The sequence below is a fragment of the Temnothorax americanus genome, unplaced genomic scaffold, assembly GCF_048541705.1.
Source record: "Temnothorax americanus isolate GAGA-0224 unplaced genomic scaffold, ASM4854170v1 Scaffold130, whole genome shotgun sequence".
NCBI classification, from domain to species: domain Eukaryota; kingdom Metazoa; phylum Arthropoda; class Insecta; order Hymenoptera; family Formicidae; genus Temnothorax; species Temnothorax americanus.
In genome coordinates, this window is record NW_027509265.1 from 82,501 (window position 1) to 106,661 (window position 24,161).

Below are 24,161 nucleotides of genomic sequence, written 5' to 3' on the forward strand. Positions count from 1 at the left end.
ATATTGCAAAAAGAAAGAGATGAGTTAGGTACGGATGATATTTTCAAAAAGTGTAACAGAGTAGACAGAACTCCACCTAAAGTGAAAAAGTTGGAGGATGAAAGGAAGAAGAGCGATGAGAAAAGGAAGAGAGAGGAGGAAGATGCATTGGTGGCAATTCTGAGAGAAATGAAGGAAGAAATGGTAGATATGAGGAAAGAAATGAGTGAAGTTAAAGCCAAAATGAACAGGTTAGAAGAAAAATAGGAGACGAGGGAGAAAAAGCTAGAGGGTAGGCTGGACAAAATGGAAAAAAGAATGGAAGATCTAGAAAGAAATGGAGGAACCCGGGAAAACGAAAATTTAGCTGAAGAGGTGGCGGAGAGAGCAATCGATCTGCTGAGAAAAAAGGATGGTTGCACGGAGTTACAAGGAGAGAAGATCATGGAGGTGACAATGGAGGAAGTGAGAAAATTGAAGAGAACACTAGAGGAAAAGGAGAGGAAGGAAAAGAAAAATAATATAGTGATAAGAGGACTGAATAAAGGAAAAGGTACTATTAGGGATACAGCTGGTGAATTCCTCAATAAGGAGTTTGATGTCAGGGAGAAAGTGAAAAATGTACAGGTGGTAGGTAGAGAAGGAAAGGAGGTGATAATTGTGGAGCTGATCAACTGGGAGGTGAAAGAGAAAATAATGAAGGAGAAAAAGAAACTAGTGGGCAGGAGAGTATACATAGATCATGACATGTCGCAGAAAGAAAGAGACGTGCAGAGGAAACTGAGGGAGCGCGCTAGAAGTGAGAGAGAGAAAGGAAAGAGCGTGAAGGTAGGATATAGGAAATTAAATATAGATGGAAAATTATACATTTGGAATGAGGAGGCGAGGGAAGTTAGGGGAAAAAAAATTTCTAAGAGGCGGCCAAGAAGAGAGGACGGTGGAGGGACGGACGGAGGAGAAAGATGGGAAGAAAAGGGAAAAGAGAAGCAGAGGGGGAAATGATAAATTAGGTAGGAAGGTAATGTTTTGGAACGTGGCGGGGGTAGGGAATAAAGGGAAAGATTTTTGGAAGTTTATATGTAAATACGATTTTATTAGCATGTGTGAAACGTGGGTGGATAAAGAAGGGTGGGAAAAGCTAAAAGTAAAGCTCCCAAAGACACACGTTTGGGAATACAGTTTTGCGACTAGAGATAAGAGGAAGGGTAGAGCAAAAGGGGGCTTTATTATAGGTAAGAGAAAAAATTGGGGAGATCAGAACACGAAAATTATAGGTAAACAAAAGAAGGGTGTGTTAATATCGAAAATCGTGGAGGGAGAGGAAAGCATGCACATTATCTCGATATATAATAAGGAGTGCTGGAATGATTTAGAGGTAGTATTAGATAACGTGACAGAGGGAATGGACGGTGAGTTTATGTTAATAGGGGGGGGGGGCTTTAACATTAGGATCGGCGAAATGGGGGGTGGAGAGAAGGAAGATGGTGGAGTGGAGAGGAAAAGTAAAGATAAGTTAGTAAGTAACGGCGGAAAGGGGCTCATAGAGTTTATACAGGACAAAGGCTGGTACGTCCTGAACGGTACAACGGCAGACGATTGGGGGGGAGAATATACGTTCGTAGGGGCAAAGGGTAGTTCCGTAATAGACTACGTCCTTTGTAATGAAAAAGCGCGGGACATCGTGCAAAAATTTAGTATAAGGGACAGAGTGGACTCGGACCACATGCCGATTATGGTGACGCTGGAAGGAGAAAGAGAGGAAGAGGAACCAGAAGGAGAGGAAGAAAGAAGAGAAGAGGAGATATGGAGGATCTACTGGGACAAAGAAGCAATACAGAAGTATAGGGAAAGTACGAATAATGTTATATGGGAGAACGGGTTGCGGGGGTCGGTGGAAGATAAATGGCAGAAGCTGAAAGGTGTAGTCCAAGAGGCACTAGTAAAGAAAAAAGTGAAAATTGGTAAGAGAAAACTAGGACACACTAGGACTTTATAAGAAATGGAGGAAGGGAAAGGAAAGAAAAGATAAGTTTTTGGAGGAGAAGAAGAAGCTGAAGGAGCTGGCGGAGCAGAAGCAAAGGGAGAAGAGAGAGGAAGAAGAGATAAAGTTAAAGAACCTGAGAAGCGTGGCAGAGGTATGGAAGTTTATCAACAGAAAAAGGAGGAAGAAAGTATGGAGGGAAGCCAATATAAGGAAAGAAGCATGGAAAAAACATTTTATGGAGTTATTGGAGGGAACGGAAGGGCAGATGGACTATGGGAATAGCAGTAATCCTGTGAGGACTCCGGGAGTTCAGGAATATAAGGAAGAGGAGTTGCCGAGTGAAGAGAAGGTACACGAAGCAATGAAAAAGTTAAAAACAAAGAAGGCTGTAGGAGTAGATGGTATTCCCATGGAAGCATGGAAATACGGAGGTAGGTCTGTCAGAAATGGTCTGGTAGAGCTGATAAAACAGATATGGATGGAGGGAGATCTCCCGAAGGATTGGAAGACGTCCATAATCGTGCCTCTACATAAAAGAGGAGACCAGGAGGTCGTGGGAAACTACAGAGGAATATCTCTGCTTTGCTCGGCATACAAGATCTACGCGGAGATTCTTAGGAATAGATTGGAGCGGGAGGTAGAGACTAGAGAGATTGGGATTACTGCCCGAGAGCCAGGCTGGTTTCAGAGGGGGAAGGTCTACAATGGACAATGTCTTCATTCTGAACCATCTGGTACAAAGGGAGAAAAAGAAAGGAGGGAAGGAAAGTAAGGTGTATGCACTTTTTGTAGACTTAAAGGCGGCGTTTGACAATGTGGATAGGAAACAACTGTGGGCAACCCTAAAGAACAATGGAGTAAATCTGAATATTATAAGAAGATTGGAGAAAGTGTATGAGGAGACGGTGGTTGGCGTAAGAACAAAAGAAGGGCTGACGGATGAATTCAGGACACACAAAGGAGTTCGCCAAAGCTGTGTGATGAGTCCACTTCTGTTTAATTTGTATATTGCAGATATAGGAAAAGCGTTAAAGGATAGGAACATTGGGGGGGTGCCGTTACTCAGTGATAGGATATGGTCGTTGGAATATGCGGATGATATGGTGTTCGTGGCGAAAAATAGAGTTGCGTTAATGGATATGATTGACACGTTAAGAAGACTGTTAAAGAAAAAGAAACTGTTGTTATGTGTGGATAAGACTAAAGTTATGGTTTTTAACAGAGGAAACAAAGAGAAAAAAGAGAGATGGAAATGGGAGGATAAGGAATTAGAGGAGGTCCAGACTTTCAAATACCTGGGTTTTGTATTTAATAATAAAGGAAATTATAAGGATCATATAAAAGAATTGAGTTGTAAAGGAAGGATGGCAGCCAATAGAGTCTGGGGATTGGGGGAAAGAATCTGTAAGAATGATTTTTGCAGAAGATGGATGTTATTTAAGTACTTAGTGCAAAGCGTGTTGTCATATGGGGTGGAGATTTGGGGGTGGGCGGAAAAGAAAGAGTTAGAGAAGATTATGCTAGATTACGTCAGATGGGTTTTTAGATTGGATTTCTGCACGCCGAGATATTTGATGTCAAGGGAATTGGGACTTAAAAAGTTGAGGATTGGATGGGGACTAAGAGCAATGAAGTTTGAAGAGAAAACAAGGGCAGAAAAAGAAGATAGATAGGTAAAGAAATGTTGGATAAAAAAAGATAAAAATAATTGGGGGGATATGTACAGTAATGAGAGGGAATTATATTATAATAGAAACGGCTGGGGGGTACAAGCAATAAAGTGTATCAGAGCAGCGAGGGGGATATAAAGTCGGAATTGGTGCATAGGGACTGCGAGGTTCAACGACAAATGGAGGAGAATAGATTATTGGAAACAAAATATAATGAAAAGTATAAGGAGCTCTATATGAGTCTGGATGGTCCCAGGTATTTGAAAATAGAAAACTTAGTTAAGGTAAACGTAGGAGATAGTGTAAGAGCGTTAATAAGATTGAGATGTGGAAACTTGGAGGAGGGTAATAAGTATTGGTTGGAGGAGGAAAAATTGATGTGTGTGTTCTGTCGTCAAGGTAAAGATAATCTTAAGCACTATATCGAAGACTGTGATTACACCAAAGACTGGTTCATAGGGTTAGGGAGTAGCAGTAATGAGATTGTAAACAGATTATGTAATGATATATTGAAGAAAAAGAAAGGTGACGTATTGACGAAACTGTGGAGAGAGAAAAAGTGTAAAATAAGAAAAAGAAAATAAGAATGTATTAGGAGTGTGCGGTATGGGTATGAATGATTAAGGTTATTTTGTAAACCAAGTCCACTTCTTGGCTATGTAGCTGAAGTTAATAATAAATTGATTGATTGATTGAGTAATGCTGAACACGAATCCAGTAAAATGTTTTTTTTATTTTCATTGATTTCTATTTTATGAGCGACTAAACTTGAAACTTGTGTCGAGGCGAAGTCGTCATCAAGCCATATCATGGAGACTTTGGGCGAAAATCAAAGTCAAAGAAGCAGCAGTGGTCGGATTCCAGCAAGAACTTGGATAATATGTGCTGCGTGTGCTCAGAGATGACAGAATAGAGTTGACGAGAAACGTGCGAGCGTAGGGCACCACATAAGTGTGTGCGCTTTTCTTGTAATTATTTTCCGCCATTGTGTTTTTAATTAATATTTCTATTTTTCTATTAAAAAATAATTAATAAAATGTATCTTATCATTTTTTATGATCGGAATTATAAATTTTTATTTAAAATTCAGTCCAAAGATAGAGTGACAACTCCGCCCCGGCAATTTTGACATTTCAATTCTTGCACCTTTGTTGTTTTTACTTTATATCAGTTGAACAAAGCGACGTAGACCAAAAATGTCCGTAGGACCCCGCACACATCACAGGGAAAATTGGCCTCGTAGCTGGCCTCGACCTACGTAGCTTCGTAGGTCGAGTCGTCGAGAATCGGCTCGCTTAGTTATTTGGAGCCGAATCTCACTTTGGCGAGTTTCGGCTCTGGCTACACCGATTGTCTTCATTAGCTATCACCAATCTTGAAATTCTGCCAGTGAGGGTAATATGGCCACGTATGCTTAAATAAAAATAAAACCCTTTTTCGACGGTGAACATGCTGGCCAAGTTTGATCTCGATCCGTGCACTAGTTTCGTAGGTAACCATATTGCGAACGCCATATTACTATTGCCATGTATCAAACCAGGCTACGCTCACACACACATACGTAGAATGGTACATACGCACACAACAACACTGCTCACGTGCGGATATACACAAAGAATAGAATTTTCGAATAAGGCACTATTGTTGACCTTTGACCCCCCGTATCTCGGAAACTGTCCATTCTTTGACCTTGGGCCCATTATAACTTTTGATCAGGACGACATAAACTACATCATATTACAATTTCAGCAAATTCAACGAGAGGCCAAATTTCCCTATGATGTGCGGGGTCCTTTTGTAGCCAAGGGTTCACTCTTTACAATGGTATACCACATTTTACTAAAATTATTTGTTTTGTTGTTAAAAATCGGCACCAAAAAATAGTGACGACATTGCCTTCTCCCCTATTCTTAAATCAATAACATACCATCAGCTGTAGTAATTAATAAAGAAGATGTCTTGGCAGCAGAAGCAGTATGATTGGAACGAGGGTGCCATTGCATATCGGTAGGATAAAAATCATTTGGAAATTCTGTTACAACAGTGGAATGTGCAATACCACTTTCTAAATGCCAGCATATTAATAAATGATCTTCCCTGGAAAACAAAGAACACATAATTTTTATTTCATATTTATACAAATAAAATCTTGAGAAAAAAATATTTAAATACACAATTACAGAGATTACTTAATACCGTAATTTTTTTGTCTAAAACATTTTTTTATATACCTCACGGTTTCTCAGATATTCACACATAATCAAATATATGGAATTTCTTCGAGAGCTTGTTTCAACTAGGGCTGGTAATTTGCTTCAAAGGTTTCGATAATTAAAGCTTCGAAATTAGTTTCAAACTTTCAAAGTTTTGAAGCTTAAAAACTTCGAAGTTTGAAGTTAGCTTGGAATCGAAGATTTAAAAATTATATTTGTGTGAACACCTAATTTATTTAAAAAAGACGCTAAAATATTTTAAATAAAAAAAAGTTATAATTAATATTGGATCGTTTTCTGCCTCAACACTATTAATGTTCACTCTGTGTTTTCGAATGTTTATTCACTTTATTCTAGCTATGCTCGTATACTGATTACAATGTTCGTGTAAATGTTGAGATGTACCGTAATGCAATCGCGTTTGCTTTATACAGATATACTGCGTTCGCGTTTTTGGTTACGACATCGTCTCGAGATTGTTCCTCGGGTCGAACCGATTGCTTTGTGACAACGCCTCGACGTCGATTCGAGATCGCGATGACGCCTCGGAAACGACTCGGGTCACGACAACGCTTCGTATTTGATGCTTGATATGTATTTTCGATATCGTGCTATTACTCTTTGACCGACTAAAATCGACTGTGTCCTTCGACTGACTGAGACCGACTGCCCAGAGGCAGCCGCGACCCCCGCTAATGCGTTAGCGAAAACTCAAGATTCGTTCGATTGGTGGATCCTAGATCCGCCCGCTGATTTGCTCGTATCCACCAATCAATTTATTTGTCAAACGACGACTAGTTTTAGTGGAAAGAAGACGGAGATAGCGGAAGCCACGGATCCGAGATCACAGACGCCGAAGACGCCTGAAGTTATGCCGCCTCGCGGTTATGTAAATATATATGTGTGTGTGTCTGAGTCGCTGACCTTTTATTATGTATTTATTTTTCTTATAGCCTACATCGTGCACGACATTCGCTATTTGCAACGCAACAAATATATATGCTCAAAAAGTATGTAATTATTCCTAAATTACACAATTTTAAAATATTAAAAAATGTAATATATATAATATAATTACATATTTTTTTTTTATTATATCAAGAGACATGGTAGTGTCTCGCGCCAAGTATACGCGGAGCGAGACCGACCGACTCTTTTACGCGACGCGACGGGTTGCGAGTACTCGAGATGTTGAGATCTCGATAACGAGTGAACGGATCAAGTTCTAAGTAGGCTTGATCGATAGCTTGGGGTCGACTTGGGGGGAAGTGTGTTTTTATTTTTCCGCTACGTGCCCTACGAGCGGAGATATGTATTTGCGACGCAAAGTCAAAATGTGAAAATGCTCTCATGCCATGCCATCATTTCATTGGCTGGAGTCAGAGCTGCCAATTCTAAACCCCAGCCTGACTCGTAAATCGAGAGGTGAGGATACACGCGCGCTCGGCGATCTGTCTTCGAGCTTCGGTTAGCTTCGGAATACTAGACGAGGACTGTCACATTATGTTCTGTCTCCTTTTCGCGCGCTGAATCCTTCCGTACTACCAGTCAGCCTGGTAAACAGCGAGAAGTCTCTCGTGAACGGGAGGGAAGGATTTTTTCGGCGGTGCGGCGCGACGCGACGAAATGCTCTCGCCTACTATCCGCGAGGCTACCCTGATAGCACAGTGTCAGTTTTTGCCGTCATGATGCCGTCGTGTTGCTGTTAATATGCACAAAATTCGTGTATATTAACAGCAACACGACGACATCATAACGGCACCAACTGACACTGTGCTATCAGGGTATGTACGTATAAAATTAAAATTAATACAAAATATAAAAAAAAAATATAAAATCTAATTAATATAAAATAAAGTATAAAAATATATAATTAATATAACTGTATAATAGTTTTCCACGTGTCCTAAGAAGTACTATTATAGACGCGTTTTTTTTTTAAGTGGTATCTCCCGTAGGCCTATGCCACTAAAAAATAACACTATGAAATGATCGTAACTTGTCAGAGGGACCAATAAAATTATGTAATATATATAAGAAATTGCACTTATTGCTCGTCTCAGAAAAAATAAAATTAATAATTTAATAAATATAGCAAATAAACTGTAAATATAAAAATAAAATAAATAATAAATATATATATATATATATATATATATATATTGTGACGTTGCGGCTCGCCGCCTCGTCGCGGCGCCCCGCCGCCGTCACAAGACGCGGAATTTCGCGCCCAGGGGCGGACCAGGGAGGCAACGGCGAGATCTCCAGGGGTCGTATTTAATCGCGTTTCCGCATTCTGATGACGTCTTTTTTTTTGCAATGTAATACGCGCGGCACCTCACCCACACCACGGCAAACCTTCGAGGGAGTACGTGGCGAGGGAAATCAAGGACGAACGATGACCCGGGAGGGGTGGCAAACGCGGAAGCAGCAGAGATCGCGGGCTGGCGAGAGCAGCGCGGCAGGCGGGCGGCACGTGCGGCAGCGACGGACGAGGCCGCCGATAGCGGGGCCCCAAGCGCATGGGTGAACACCCGGCTTCAGCAAATGATCTCTACAAAACATCGACCTACGGGGTGACTGATCACCGCCCCAGGGTCAAACCGGAGGCACACCGGCGAGAACCGAATTCCGTCCGCTGCTAAGAACCGAATTGAGGAGTCGCACGCCGCCGAGGGACCGCTGCACGCCCCCGAAGGATCTCGTATCGACAGCACTGCGCCGGGACACCGCGGGCTTGCAAGCTCGCGCCCGATTGGCTCGCGCGCCCCTCAGGAAGGGGTACCGTATCGATTCCGCAATCGAGCGGGTCTAGCGTTTTCACTCTCTGGTCGTCCGTCGGCGAGATACGTTTCGTAAGATACGCGATAGCCACCCCGAGTCGGGTATTTCTATATTTGTCTGGAGGATCGAGGATCGTGGTGGAAGGCGACGGCGAGGAGCCCAGGAGGAGGCGTATCGCCGGTGAGGTTGCCCGTAAATCGCGATATGTAAAGCCACGACACCGCTCTCCGGTACACGCTCTCGCTCGGGATAACGTACGTTAAGATTGAGTGTAATTTCGCGATCGATAACGAGAGCGAAGGGCCTCGGGATGGTATCGTGGCCGCGGAACCGTGGTACAAGCGTTGTGGCGAATCCCTGGAGATCGCGATAGGCGTTAATGTGTTCGATATCGCGAGTATATTGCGTTGTCCTCGCGACTTTGGTGTACGGCCGCATACGGGCCGGTAGTTCGTCAATTGCGTTACCGTTTCTTCGCGTCGGGAAATTCTGGTGTTCGCGCGTCGGTGTTAGCGTATCGATTTGTGTTCGGATCTCGTTATTACGGGTTGATAATTGTGCTCTCGCGTTGAGAAACTTTGCGTCCGGTATTACTTGCGTTGCGTCCTATACTCGCGTTAAGAAATTACCGGCGTTCACACGTTTCGTGCGTTTAGATGTTAATTGCGTAGTTCTTCCTGGCGTTCCGTGGATATCAGACGCGCACTTCGAGTCAAAGGTGGTGTGGCCTTCTCCACACCTGGCGCCCAACCTTATTAGCGATATCGCGACTTGCTTGGTTAAATGACTCGGCGCCTCCCCGTTGCGCCCGAGCCGAATATCTCGCGTTAATTTGAGATACCATTGCGACAGAGTTTTCGTACGGTTCCGGACGTGGTTTTCACGCAATCCAAGCGTGACGTACCCTTATTTCGCGACATTTTGCGTTGAACCTCACTCTCGCGAGTGACGGATGGATAAACGTTGTTATTTTCTCGACAACCAGTACTCAATAAATGTTATATTCTTTGTTATCTGGCTGAGTATGAAATTAACGTGTCACCCCGCCAAATATCGCGCCGCCCTTCATTAACCCCGCCCGTGATTAGGTCAAGCTAGCCGATTCCACGCACCTCCACACTTCGTTTTGCGTCTCATTTAGGTTTTCGCGATTTCGTGGACGCGAAGGTACGCGTCTGACATTCGGAACATTTCGTGGAGTATCGGAGGTGCGAGGAAATCACTGGAGAGGCCAACCATCCCGCTCTCCTAAGTCCTTTTGATCCGGCTCACGTCCCGGAGCGGTCCGGGAGTGCAAAAAGTCGTGACAATATATAATAAAATTATATAATACATTATTATATATAATTACATAATATTAAATATTATTTCTTTTACATAGCTGTAACTGATATAATGCTTTGCTATTAAAAAAAAGAGGTTAAAAATCATTAATTTTTTGTTATTCCTGCATGTCAATCGAAAAGGGACCAGCAATATTATCATCTGCAGCATGTAGCCAAAGACTACTTTTTTGTCTTTTAGAAATAGTAGTAATAATTTAATAAATATGGTAAATAAGCTATATATATAAAAATAAAATAAATATAATAATTTTTTAAATAATTTTTCAATAAAAATTTCAAAATTATTGCAATAATTTTGAAAAATTTTTTTAATAAGTATTCAAAAAAAGACAAGACACGTATTTTTTTGTTTGGATCTACGATTAATATTTTCGATAGTGTAGTTTTAAAAATTAAATTTTTCGATAACTACTTTTTAAAATGTTAACATCAGGGAAATGTTTAATCTTATCGAAAAACTAATATATACATCAAATATATATCATGTAATTCATTTTAAACTGAACAAATTTCATCCCAAGATATTAACGTTTTGAAAAGTAGAGCTATCGAAAAATTCAATTTTTACAAAAATCACACGTTGGTGCGATCAAATATTGATCGTAGGTCCAAACAAAAAAAATACTTGCTATCTCTTTTTCAGAATACTTTTTTAAAATGAAATGGTCGTAAGCGACAAATTTAAATCAGGAGAAAATCTATTGCACATTATGCTAAATGTTGAAACAAAAGCTTATATGCTGTTTCTAAAATATGCTTTAAATTATTTTAATACATTTAATGCATTTTTTCAGGCAGTAGACACACGAATTGAATTCATTTACTGCAATTGAAATCATTAGACTTTCTAACTGAAATTTGTACAAACTTTTTAAAACAAAAAGTTTTAAAAGATTTGCCAAATATTACATTTGGCAAAATTGAAAATCATAGATCTGTAACTGATATAAATTTAGGACACGACTGCGAAGAATACCTCCGTCAATTAATAAAAGATAGAAATGCAAAGAAGGTTGCAATTGTTCGACAGAACTGTCTACAATTTTATATTACCGCGGCCAAAGAAATTTGTAAAAAATTGCCGATAAATGATACATTTTTAACAAAGTTAAAAATATTTCTTTCACAGATAGCTTTATCAAATGACAACAAAGAAAGATTGTTTGAAGATCTTTCTTTCATTGTTAAAACAATCGGCGGTTTTGACGAAAGTGGTCTAAAGACAGAATGGTTCACATTAAATTTAGATTTCACAGATACAGAGAAAGATGATTTGTCAAAATTAAATTTTGATGACATGTGGGCACAAATTTTGCAAAAGAATGATTCAGAAGGTAACGAAAGATACCCACATTTAAAATCTATGTGAATTCTATTAGATCACTGCCAAACTCAAACGCCAACGCGGAGAGAATATTTTCTTTTCTAACAGATATCAAAACAAAAAAGAAACACATTATCCTCTGCCACTGTAAATGCTATTTGTGTATTAAAATCAGCATTGAAAACAAGAGGGAAAACTGCTCTGAACATGAAGATTGATGTAGAGCATTTATCTTTCATGAAGACAGACAAATTATATCCTACTATTTCTAAAAGACAAAAAAGTAGTCTTCGGCTATATGCTGCAGATGATGATATTGCTGCTGGTCCCTCTTTGTTTGACATGCAGGAATAACAAAAAGTTAATGATTTTTAACCTCTTTTTTTTTTAATAGCAAAGCATTATATCAGTTACAGCTATGTAAAAGAAATAATATTTAATATTATGTAATATGTATTATGTAATTTTATTATATATATTATTTATATATATATATATATATATATATATATATATATATATATATGGGGGAGAGAAAAAGCCTTTAGAGCGTGCGGATGGCCGGGAATTAAACGGAGTGGAAAAGAAGTTTCTGAGAATGGAGTGAGGTAGGAAGAATGGAGCGGCGCGTTGGAACCGAGGAAGGAAGAACAGAGGAAGCGGAATAAATAGAGGATACCCCGAGAGGGAAGTGAATGAAGAAAGATTCTGGAATAACGGAGAGAAGCCTTGGAGGTTAGGACACGGAAGAAGAAGGAAGAGGGGGAGGAGACGTTAGAGGTGAGGAACAGAGGAAGAGGAAGATGAAGTTGTCATGACGGAAGGTGGCGCGGGGCGCGGAGAGACGGCGTGGAAGCGACGAGATGATGGTAGGGCCCCGGCTGGAGCTGAGACGGCACGGGGTGTCGGCCTCTCCAAAAGAGTGGGTTGGCATCACTGCGGGGCATCGAGGCGCAGCATATGGGGCCAGCGGTGCTCGCGTGCGCGGCGACGAATGAGAGATGGACTGTCGCGGCGGCGAATGGGGAGCTGCTAGGGAGGTCAATACCGCGCAATCGATCGAGAATGAAGAGTCGATCGAGGAAGAGAAAAACCCGGCGATAGCACGTGAAACAAAACTAAGGCGGAAGACAAAGACGGAAAGAAAACGAAAATAGCGAGCGAAAGAAAAAGAGACACAAAGAAATAGAAGAAAGGAAGAAAAGAAACAGGCGGAGGTAAAGGAGGTAGATAAAAGGGGCGCGGAATCTGAAAGGGAGTAGAGAGAGGGGACAGCGGAGACGTGACAGAAGGAAGATGAGAGGAAAAGACGTCAAGAAAAACAGAAGAAAGGAAATAGAGGAAGAGCTAATAGGAACTGGAAGGAGCAGAGGGGGAAGGATACGGAGTAATACGGAGGAAAATGACAAAGGGGCTAATAAGGGAAAGGAAGGGATAGATAACTAATCCTGTGAGGTCGCATAATGGCCAGACTTTTTTTAATATGGATATATGTAAAGGATTGGGAACATCCCTGCAAAACGCCATGTAACAACCCCTTTTCAAGGCCGAAAGTCAATTGAAATAAACAAATATCTATATATATATATATATATATCTACTATTATATAAAGGGGAAAAGTTTGTAGTGTTGTTCGAGGTAATCTTAGAAACTATTGGAGCGATTTTGAAAGCATTCTATATGAAGTAGGGGTAGAATTTCCCGGGGAGTGCTATAGGGTGTATAGTTTTTTGTTACCGATCTTCTGGAAATCGGATTTTCTAATTTCTTCAATTTTTTGGGAAATAATTAACGGAATCTCAAAAAATTATATGTGAAACAGGAGTAGAATTTTCCGGGGAGTGATATGAAGTGTATAATTTTTTGTTCCCGATTTTTTTTTAAACTGGTATCCGAAATTTTTTCAATTTTTCGCGAAATCGGCGAGAATCGATGAAAGGGTTGCCGATTTTTGCTTAAAAAGTGTGTAAGTTATACATGTCATATTTGTCATCTTATATAGAGTATCATTAAAAGAAGGTTGTTTCAAATTTGGCGAGAATCGGTAAAAAGGTGCCGATTTTCTGCTTAAAATATATATAAGTTATTTAATGGATACAGTATTATTTAAGGAAAAGTGTTATTGAATTTGGCGAGAATCGGTGAAAAAGTTACCGATTTCTGCTTAAAAAGTGTATAAGTTATACATGTAATTTTATATAGAGTATCATTAAAGGAAAGTTGGTATTGAATTTGGCGATGATCGGTAAAAGGGTTCTTTCTTTATAAAAATCAAAATGACATATAATATGTGAAACCAGCAGCTTATAATAACAAGAGAGTAAATTGATAGCAGGTCAGCTTAGTAATTTTATAAAGTTTTTATGGAAAATTAATACATCAAACTTTGTACTGATTGTATTGATTTTCTTAGTACATGAAAAACATTTTTTGGCGACACGTTTTATATGAATGCTTTGCATTTCGAGACATTTTGTGTTTTCGTAAGACAATAATCTCTTTCGACATGTGATGTTCCTGAGAAGACAAAATTGTGATAAGCAGAATGGTGAATTTTGAATCTTTTTCGTAAAAAAATTGTAGCAGCCACTTATTTTGGTATTAGGATTTTTGTCTACAAAAGATCTCAGGAACCTGTCATTAATAGGAGATACGGTAAGTCAGGGATATAATAATGTATCCGTGATCTGTTGAAGTCTTCAGTATTCTTGAAACCGTTGTTCATAAAGGTAGATAAGCAAAATTAAAATTTCAGTATTCCTCTTAGATTATTATTTCGTACAATTTAAATTATTAATTTTTATAATTACTTGAAATTATTTTTTAAAATTCAAAATGTATAAATGTCTACAAAAAATCTCAGGAATCTGCCATTAATAGATGATACGGTAAGTCAGGGATACAATTATGTATCCGTGATCTGTTGAAGTTTTCAGTATTCTTGGAACCGTTGTTCATAAAGGTAGATAAGCAAAATTAAAACTTCAGTCTTTTTCTTAAATTATTATTTTGTATAATTTAAATTATTAATTTTTATAATTTTGAAATCATTCTTTAAAATTCGAAATGCCTAAAAAAATCACAACTGTCTAGAAAAAATTCCGATGCCGGACGTAATTTTGACTTCAGATTCGGAATCAGCGACCTCAAAAACCCCCTAGTACCGAGTTTCATCCGAATCAAGTGACATTTCTGCATTACGGCCATATTTAATCCGCCATTTTAAATTTTCCGCAAACGCCATGTGACCTTCAAAAGTACATGGGTGTACGAACATTTTGAGCCCTAAAACGATTTTTTTGGTCGTGACAAATTTTGAGGATCGTCATTTTCCGGATGAAATGTGATATTTAATGGGGTTAATGGGCTCCCTGTTGACCGCCATTTTGAATTTTTCGCAAGCGCTATGTGACCTTTAAAAGTACATGAGAGTACGAACATTTTGAGCCCAGAAACGATTTTTTTGGTCGTGACAAATTTTGAGCATAGCTCTGTCTCAGTTGACGTGGAATGTCCCATATATATGTATATATTATATGTATATATAATTTATTATACATATATTATATTTATTTATATTTGTTATTTATTTTATTTTTATATTTACAGCTTATTTACTATATTTATTAAAGTAGGTAAGCTATGCCGGTTCTAGGCCATGGGATCTGAGGGAGGTGAAGGGCGGGGGGTACCACGGGGGTGAAGAGAAAGGGGGGTATCGGGTTACACAGGGGTATTGGATTAAGAGAGGCAAGGGGAGGGGGGTGACTTTGGCATACCACATGTATGACTCACCGGGATGACTCACCAGGATGACTCACCGGGATGACTCCTGTGTGTGTGTGTGTGTGTGCGTGTGAGCGCGTGCACGCGTGTGTGTGCGTGTGTGTATGCGTGCGTGCGCGTGCGCGTGTGCGTGTGCGTATCGTGTGCGTGTACATGTGCGTGTGCGTGTGCGTGTGTGTGTGTGATCATCAATATATCATATTATATATACATATATGTAAAGTAGGATGGCAATATTTTTTGATCAAAAATTAGATTTTAAGTCTCACCTTTTAAATTCGTTCTACGAACTCTCAAATAAAGACCCTTGAAGAGCAGGCGCTGTAACTTAATATTTAGAGGTTGTACAAAGCCTCTAAACATTAAATTTAAAAAAAAAAAAATGGTAAAAAATTGCATTTTTCACTCATTTTCACTGCTAAACCTCTTTTAATTACCTTTATCCTGGCCATCAATTTTGAGATACAACACATAAAACAAAAATGTAAATAAAGGTAATTAATGCAATCTTTGGCATAAGATCGTCTATAGCAAATATAAAATGATTTAATAAATTTAACCATTTTTTAACCATCCATGGCTTATAATCTTGTTTTGTAAGTAAATATATCAAACGCTACTTTATAAAAACATTCTTCATTAAAATCATCTTCAAACTAAAGCCTTTCTGAACTTATATGCTGTAGCTTAAAAATTAATGGTCATTAATTGCTTCAAAATATTTCTATTTTTTAATTAGTGCACTTAATGTAATTTTCTACATTGAATCTTTTTATTATTTTGGAAAATAAATTATATTATTAATATATTATTTAAATTAAGTCTACGTTTCCCGCAGGGAGTTTTCGTGCATCGCATTTATCAGATTTCATATAGTTTACGCTTTAGGTTTTAATGAATTCTGTATGTATGTACAGTCGGCTACTAAAAAGAAGGTTGCAACATATGAAATTGGCCGCGTATCGGACATCTTCTTCTTCCTTGGATAATGGCTCCTAAGAAAGAATAGAGGTCCGATACGCGGTCAATATCTTGCAACCTTTTAGGCTGCGTTCGGAAACTATTCGGATGCACCCAGCGTCGTTCTATCTTTGTTACTTACTGAAAATTGAAGGACAGAACGCGACGCAGGTATGCACCCGAGTCTAGTTTTCGAACGCAGTCTAAAAGGTATCGGACCTCTTCTTCTTCCTTAGGAGCCATTACCCAAGGAAAAAGAAAAGGTCCAATACGCGGCCAATTTCATGTGTTGCAACCTTTTTTTTTAGTAGCCGACTGTACATACAAAATCCATTAAAACAATCACCTATACACTGAGAAATCCATTTAGTTGAATCAACTAAATCTTTTGGTTGGAAAATTTTTCATGTTAACGAAATTTTTGGTTCACACATAACAAAAATTTTTAACATAACCAATTTTTTTGTTATGTGAATTAAATTTTTTGTTATGTAGGGATAGGAGAATATGATACTCTATACGGTTGTACTAAATCGTTCGTATTTATTAGAGGTGTTGTCAGGAGGGCTCTTGGCAACAGACTGCCGTCTCCTCGCTCGTGTCGCGTCTCGTTCGCTCGAGTCGTTTTTCTTTGACGCGCGATTGTTTTCCTCCACATACAAGGACGCTTGGGCGGTTGTTCGCTATGTATTTTCAAATCGCCTACAGTTAAATTAACTAAAAAATTTTGTTTGCTCATATCCAACCAAGAATTCTTTAAAACAATAAATTCATTAAAACAATCACCTATAGCGTAAACTATATAAAATTTGATAAATGCGATGCACGAAAACTTCCTGCGGGAAACGTAGACTTAATTTAAATAATATATTGATAATATAATTTATTTCCCAATATAATAAAAGGATTCAATGTGTAAAAAATTACATTAAGTGCACTATTTAATAAAATAGCAATATTTTAAAGCAATTAACGACCGTTAATTTTTAAGCTACAGCATATAAGTTCAGAAAGGCTTTAGTTTGAAGATGATTTTAATGAAGAATGTTTTTATAAAGTAGCGTTTGATATATTTACTTACAAAACAAGATTATAAGCTATGGATGGTTAAAAAATGGTTAAATTCATTAAATCATTTTATATTTGCTATAGACGATCTTATGCCAAAAATTGCATTAATTACTTATATTTGCATTTTTGTTTCATGTGTTGCACCTCAAACTTGATGGCCAGGTACTTTAATAAGGTAACTAAAAAAGATTTAGCAGTAAAAATGAGTGAAAAATGCAGTTTTTTACTACTTTTTCGAAAAAATTTTATGTTTAGAGATTTTAAGCGACCTCTAAATATTAAGTTACAGCGCCTGCTCTTCAAGAATCTTCATTTGAGAGTTCGTAGAACAAATTTAAAGGGTGAGACTTAAAATCAAATTTTTGACCCAAAAAGATTGCCACCCTAATCTATATATATACATATATATTAACCAGAGGGAACTGATACCAAGGAGATCTTTAAGAGGGAAGGTGCATCCAAAATCACACACGTATGTATATGCTGTCTTATAAATTGCTGTCTTGTAAAAGTTGAAGAGAACGAGAAAGTGATCTGTAGCGCAATTCGTATAGTAGGCAAGTTAAAATATTAATTGAATCGAATCCATTATACTATGATAGACGTTGATTTTATATCTTGGTGTTTGGAAATATTAATTATTCACAAAAGCAATAGCAACAAAATAAATTTTGTTAAATTTTATATTCGTATTCAGCAATCTCTAACATTTTAAAAAAATAATTAAATTAAATCTTTTCTTCTTACACACAAAAAAGATTAGACTGTAAAAGATTAATTAATATTTAATCTAAGTATATCATAAAAAAATGTGCAAGTAGAAACTTGCACATTGCTTCCTCATAATTTTTTAGTGTGCAAATAGAAACTTGCACATTGCTTCCTCATAGTTTTTAAGTAAGCAAGTAGAAACTTGCACATTGCTTCCTCATAATTTTTAAGTGTACAAATTATAAATTTGAACATTACTTCCTCCCAATTTTCAAGTATGCAAATTATAAATTTACACGTTGCTTAATCAATATTTTATTTTGCTCATAAAGCTTCCTCTTATGAGGAAGCCTTTTTTAATGTATAATTATTAGTAGATATTTATTAATGTTGAAGATATTTGGCTTCTTTATAGAGGAAGCTTTATGAGCGAAATAAAATGTTGATTAAGCAACGTGCAAATTTATAATTTGCATACTTGCAAATTGTGAGGAAGTAATGTTCAAATTTATAATTTGTAGACTTAAAAATTATGAGGAAGCAATGTGCAAGTTTCTACTTGCTTACTTAAGAACTATGAGGAAGCAATGTGCAAGTTTCTATTTGCACACTAAAAAACTATGAAGAAGCAATGTGCAAGTTTCTACTTGCACACTTTTTTATTGTGATAAGCTTTATTACGACTAATATTTGTTATACTATTACAAAAATCAATTAAATAATTAATGTTTTTACTAAAATAATCCCTACTAATTGCGGATATTTCTTAATTTTTCCATTTTGTTCCATTTTTTTATCTATACATTAGTTTTTTATTTTTACTTTAAAATAATTTTTTAACCCTTAGTTGGCACTATGGGGTATTAAACGCCCCAGCCTAGTTCAGCTGTAATTTAACTCCCCCCCCCCCCTATAGTACGAAAATGGTACTTGTGGCACTGCATCTTATTAGTTCGAGGAACCCTCTTCCTCTTAAAACACAGAGAGTAATCCTAAAAGCGTCAGTAACAGTCGAGTGAAATGGACCGTGGTCATCAGGGACCCCAGTATACCAGCTATAATTATTCAAATAATTTTTTCCTAAATTTTTTCTCCATTGGTTTTCGTCATCGTCGTCATGTGTAGAAAAAGGTAAGTCCATCATGTTGTACAATGTTTAATTTTTTTTTTCAAGAGCGTATAATATTCCGGTTTTATTAGATGACGTGTCAGTTACGGCCTCGGCCCATACGCCAACAGCTACTCGAGGAGGATCATGAGAATAATTTGGACGAAAATCCCTCTGATGAAGATACTGGTAATGACGTATACGGTCACACAAAGAACAAATAGATGGCCAATGCGAATTGTTTTCTGGAATGCTAGACCAGGCGATTGTTAACGTCAGAATACTTTGGAAATGCAAGCTGACTGAATAGCAATGAAAAATGCATGGCAATCGTTAGCCTTGAAAGGATATACATGCATTTGGTAACGCCGTTTTTGACAGAGCGGTACGCGACCCCGACTCTACACAGAGAATTGAAGATTGTCATCGCTGGGATACTAAGAAAAGAGGTATATTCTAATCAACCATACCAAAGAGTGCAGTTACCATTAAGACAAAAGTGCGCATATTGCACTCGAAAAAATGATAAGAAAACTAAAAAAGCGTGCTCGTCCTGCGAACGACCAATTTGCTATGATCATCGTCTCTTCTTTTGTACTGATTGCGCTGGCTCGTATATATAGATCAATAGAATTATTTTACATATATTTTTTACGATTATATTGATCCTTTCTGATATTATTTATTTATTTATTTACATTAATTAAGTAAAATTTATTTATCTAATAAATAAATAAGTATATACTTAAAAAAAATAACTAGTACTTTTTTGGCTGAAATTCGTCTCTTTAACTCCCAAATAAATACCTTTTGTGAAACGACTACCATCAAACTATTTTTTTCTTTAAAATGTTGTATCTCAAAAGTGTCAAGTTAAAATTTTAGCTCTTAATATGAAAAAATGAAAGAGTTATGAATTTTTGAGTGAAAATAGTCATTTTTTGTTTTTTTTACGTTCTCTAATTTTTTCCTTACTCAATATTACATTTTTATCAAAATAACCTATGAAATCTATTAAAACAACATTCGAAGACTATCTTGGAACTTTTTCAAGTAAAAAAAAATCAATAGCTTCCTCACGGCAAACATTCTAGTGGTTGAGGTCTGAAGCGGCACAAGGTGCAAGCTATGTGATTTTGCGGTGAAGTGTGCCAGCTAAGGGTTAAGAACGTTCAATGAATTTATTTGATCGCAATCTGTAAACAAAACGCTATTACTAAGGTAACGACAAGCGTCTTGAACATTCAAAAGAGTATGAATGTGTTAAAAATTTATAAAACTGACAAGTATTAGATAAAGTTGTAGTTATTCTTTAATTAAATACATATTAAATATTATTCTTTTTAAATTTAACATATCTTTGAGATGCTGTGATGTAATTGTGTCCGAAATTATTTTGCTAATACCAAAATTAGTGGCTGCTATAATTTTGGTATTATAAGTACGGATCATGCCCCAATTATGGCTTAATTATCTAGATCATGCCCCCGCATGGCTTAATTGTCTGGATTATGTCTCAATCTTAACTTAATCGTTTGGATCGTCCCTTGATCTTGGCTTAATTATCCGGATCATGCCCCGATCTTGGCTTAATTGTCTAGATCATACCCCGATCTTGGCTTAATTGTCTGGACCATGCCCCGATCTTGACTTAATTATTTGGATCATACCGATCTTAGATCATGATCCGTTCTAGACAATTAAACCAAGAATATAATAAAACTATAAGTAGCCCGATATTTCAAAATTTGCCACACATATTTCTAAAAAAATTATGGACCTTCGATTGCGTATAAAAATGGATCTAATCAACCAAATCTTAAAGAATTATATATGAAATAGGGGTAGAAAAAAGACTGAAGAATATAATAAAATTAGAAACAGCCCGATATCTTAAATATTGAGAAAGCTACAGCGTGTAAAACACACTTTTCTAAAAAATAAAAATCCATACCAGTCAACAAATTTTAAGAAAATTAAAGGAGAACATACTTTCTATGATACTCCATTTGTGTGCAAAATTTCAACCCGGTATCTAAAAAATTATAGAAATAGATGCGCGTAGAAAAATCCGTACACACATACATACTTCCGGACATTTTCTACTAATATAATTTCTCGACATTTTGAAACATTCTAAACCTATTTCCTTCAAAATCTTGAAAAAAAATTTTCCTAGGTAGCAAGCTCACTTTGACGTTTCAAATTGGTCATTCACTGACTATTCTTGACGTCACGAGTTGACGTGTACCTGCTAGGTACCCGGGTATCCGTTTCTTTTTCCGAGTTTTAAGAAAAAGACGTCATTTTATGACGTCAAAATATGGTACATTTTATGACGTCAAGAATTTGTGACATTAGACTGCAATTTTCACTTTATAAAAGCGTCAATTCGTGACGTCAAGAATAGTCAGCGAATGACCAATTTGAAACGTCAAAGTGAGCTTGCTACCTGGGCAAATTATGTTGTTTAAAGTACATGCATTGCAATTAATACAACTGGCTTACAAATAAAATTACATTGTACAACATGGTGTACTTACAAAACATTGGTGTACTGAATAATATAACATTTTAAAAAAATACTTTGAAAGTTTTTAATAAATAATATAATAAAAAATTTAATTTACTGTAATACTTACTTTAAAATTAACTTATCCCTGAGATAAAACCTAAAAATTATGAAAAGTAAATTTAGACAATTTTAACTTCAAAATTATCGACATTTGATTTTTACAATTCTTAGGTTTTCTTTTAGATTTTTCTTAAAATAAGTTTTAAGATTACCTTAAACAGTAGTTTTTAAGTGTCTAAATTTACTTTTCATATTTTTTAAGTCTTCTTTATAGTAAATTTTAAGTTTTTTTTTAAAGATTTCTAAGGTAAATTTTCTCAAGGATAGGTCAAGTTTAAGTTCACCACCAGATGCCCATTTCAAACCCTAAAACTTTTGTATTTAACATTTTTTTTCAAAAGCATCTATTTAAGTTAATTCGGGACATCCATCTTATTTTGATACACCCTATATACATAATATATATATATATATATTGTATATACATACACACACACACACACACGTCTCTCTCTCTCTCTCTCTCTCTCTCTCTCTCTCTCTCTCTCTCTCTCTCTCTCTCTCTCTCTCTCTCTCTCTCTCTCTCTCTCTCTCTCTCTCCCTCCCCCTCCCTTCCTCTCTATATAAAAATTAAAAATATTTTAAATATTAATAATTTAAAATCATAATAATTAATTTTTTTATAAGATACTACTTTATATTACTTTCTATTTTAGTTCTTTATAAAAATGTTTAGTTTGTTCATACTTTAATTAACCTTTTCTTTTTACATTTTACAACTTTGTTTTCACCTTTTACCATGTTTTCTTTTACATGTTAAGTTTCATATGTGAAATAGAGATGAGATAGTAATAAGATATCATAATATATTTTTACAAACCTTTGTTTTCTTCTAAAAAATCAATATTCTAAAGATATCAATATGTAATAATTATCTTTAAACATTTAAATCTTTTACAAATGTATGCTGTGGCATCTCTAAGTACAAATAAATATTATTATATATTAGTTCTTATTATTAAATGCATTTTATCTTAATTGTATTTTTTTTAATTATAATATTGACTGCGTATTGGTTTTACACAAATATTGTTTTTGATTTATCTCATTTTACTCTCTATTTTAATTATATTCAATATATAATTAAAAATATATATGAAAAAAAAAAAATATATATATATATATATATATATATATAAAATATAGAATATATAAAATATATAGAATAACTATTACAAAGAAATAAAGAAAATTACTTTTGTTTAGTTAATTAGTTATCTTATCTGTGTATTGTAAAATATGGTACATTGTAAAATATTATTTATATATTTAGTAAAATTTATAGTAAGTTTTTATAGCTAACAATTTCTACTTACCCACAAGAATAAATTTCTTCTGTTGAACTCCATGCAACACAAGTGAGTAATCTTTTATGTCCGTTATCTTCTTGTATAGAAATCTTAAATCTCATATTGAGAATTTCTGGTATACTTTTAATAAATTGTATATATAACACTTATGATATTTTTAAGCAAAAAAAATGCAATTGATTTTTGCAATAAATAATAATAATAAATTTAGATTAATTTTAAAATATAAGTAAAATGTAAAAATATTATTAATAATAAACAATTTTATCATATAATTGGTGTGATAAATTTTAGTTTGTCTGACAGAAACGTTTGTTGCGACAGAAATCATGTGGGTTATGTTACAACTGGTATAGATATATTTTGTTTAGATCTTAATTTCCATGGCAACTACTATGGCAATGAATGGTTCCTTAGGGCTGCGTTCGAAAACGTCACCCGAGTGCACACGAGTATACTCCCTTCTCTTTCTATCTCAGCGAGTTAGAAGATGGGAGTATACCCGTATATACCCGGGTGACGTTTCCGAACGCAGCCTAGCTAGGATACGTTCAGATGTCTCACTAGAGTGCTGAAAATCTATAGTGCACGTAATATATGCTATAGGATTTTTAGCACTCAAGTAACAATAGAGATCAAATGCGAGATTCTGTAATGGCCGATCTACAATGGGTGTTGTAAGTCGTGATTCGTAAGAATCCATTGTAGACAATGGATGTTGTAAGTCGTAAGTCGTGGGTGTTTACGACAACTAAAGGGCAATTTCACCAACCACAGTTAGCTTAACCGACGGTTAAAGTTAGCAGGATTGACCAATAGAAATGAATTCACCCTGCTTTCTATTGGTCAATCCTGTTAACTTTAACCGTCGGTTAAGCTAACCGTGCATGGTTGGTGAAATTGGCCCTAAGTCGGATCTCTGATCGGACTGAGCAGTGGCACTCATTCGCTAGACTTTCTAAATTTCCATAGACTAATCCAGATCAATGATTGCTGTCTTACAGCATTTTGATCGGCTCATCAACAGAGAATAAAGCTTGACAAAAAAAGAAGCATATTTTATAATTGAAAGGTAATCTCAAATAATTTTCTTTATTTTTTATAAATAATTGTATATACGAAATATAAACTAACATTACAATCTTACACAAAAAACAAAATTTAAAAAAACGTGAAATTTCTGAAATGCTATTCATTAAAAAACATAAAGAGGCAATCAACTCACAGAAAGACACTGAAAACCTGCCATTGGTCTATGATCGAATAATATCTTCACTTT

The 24,161-nt window shown here is 36.2% G+C and overlaps 1 protein-coding gene across 1 annotated transcript in view; it reads right to left on the reverse strand.

The window, feature by feature from the left end:
- The window catches only part of LOC143894185 (intraflagellar transport protein 80 homolog), a 38,587-nt gene extending 15,369 nt beyond the window's left edge, over window positions 1–23,218 (reverse strand). Inside the window, exons 1-2 of the mRNA XM_077400326.1 lie at window positions 22,889–23,218; window positions 5,561–5,730 (exon numbers count right to left, since the gene is read on the reverse strand). Of these exons, the coding sequence (XP_077256452.1) occupies window positions 5,561–5,730; window positions 22,889–22,983 (265 nt within the window). The 5' untranslated portion in view covers window positions 22,984–23,218. The remainder of the gene's footprint in view (window positions 1–5,560; window positions 5,731–22,888) is intronic.
- Window positions 23,219–24,161: the final 943 nt, after the last annotated feature.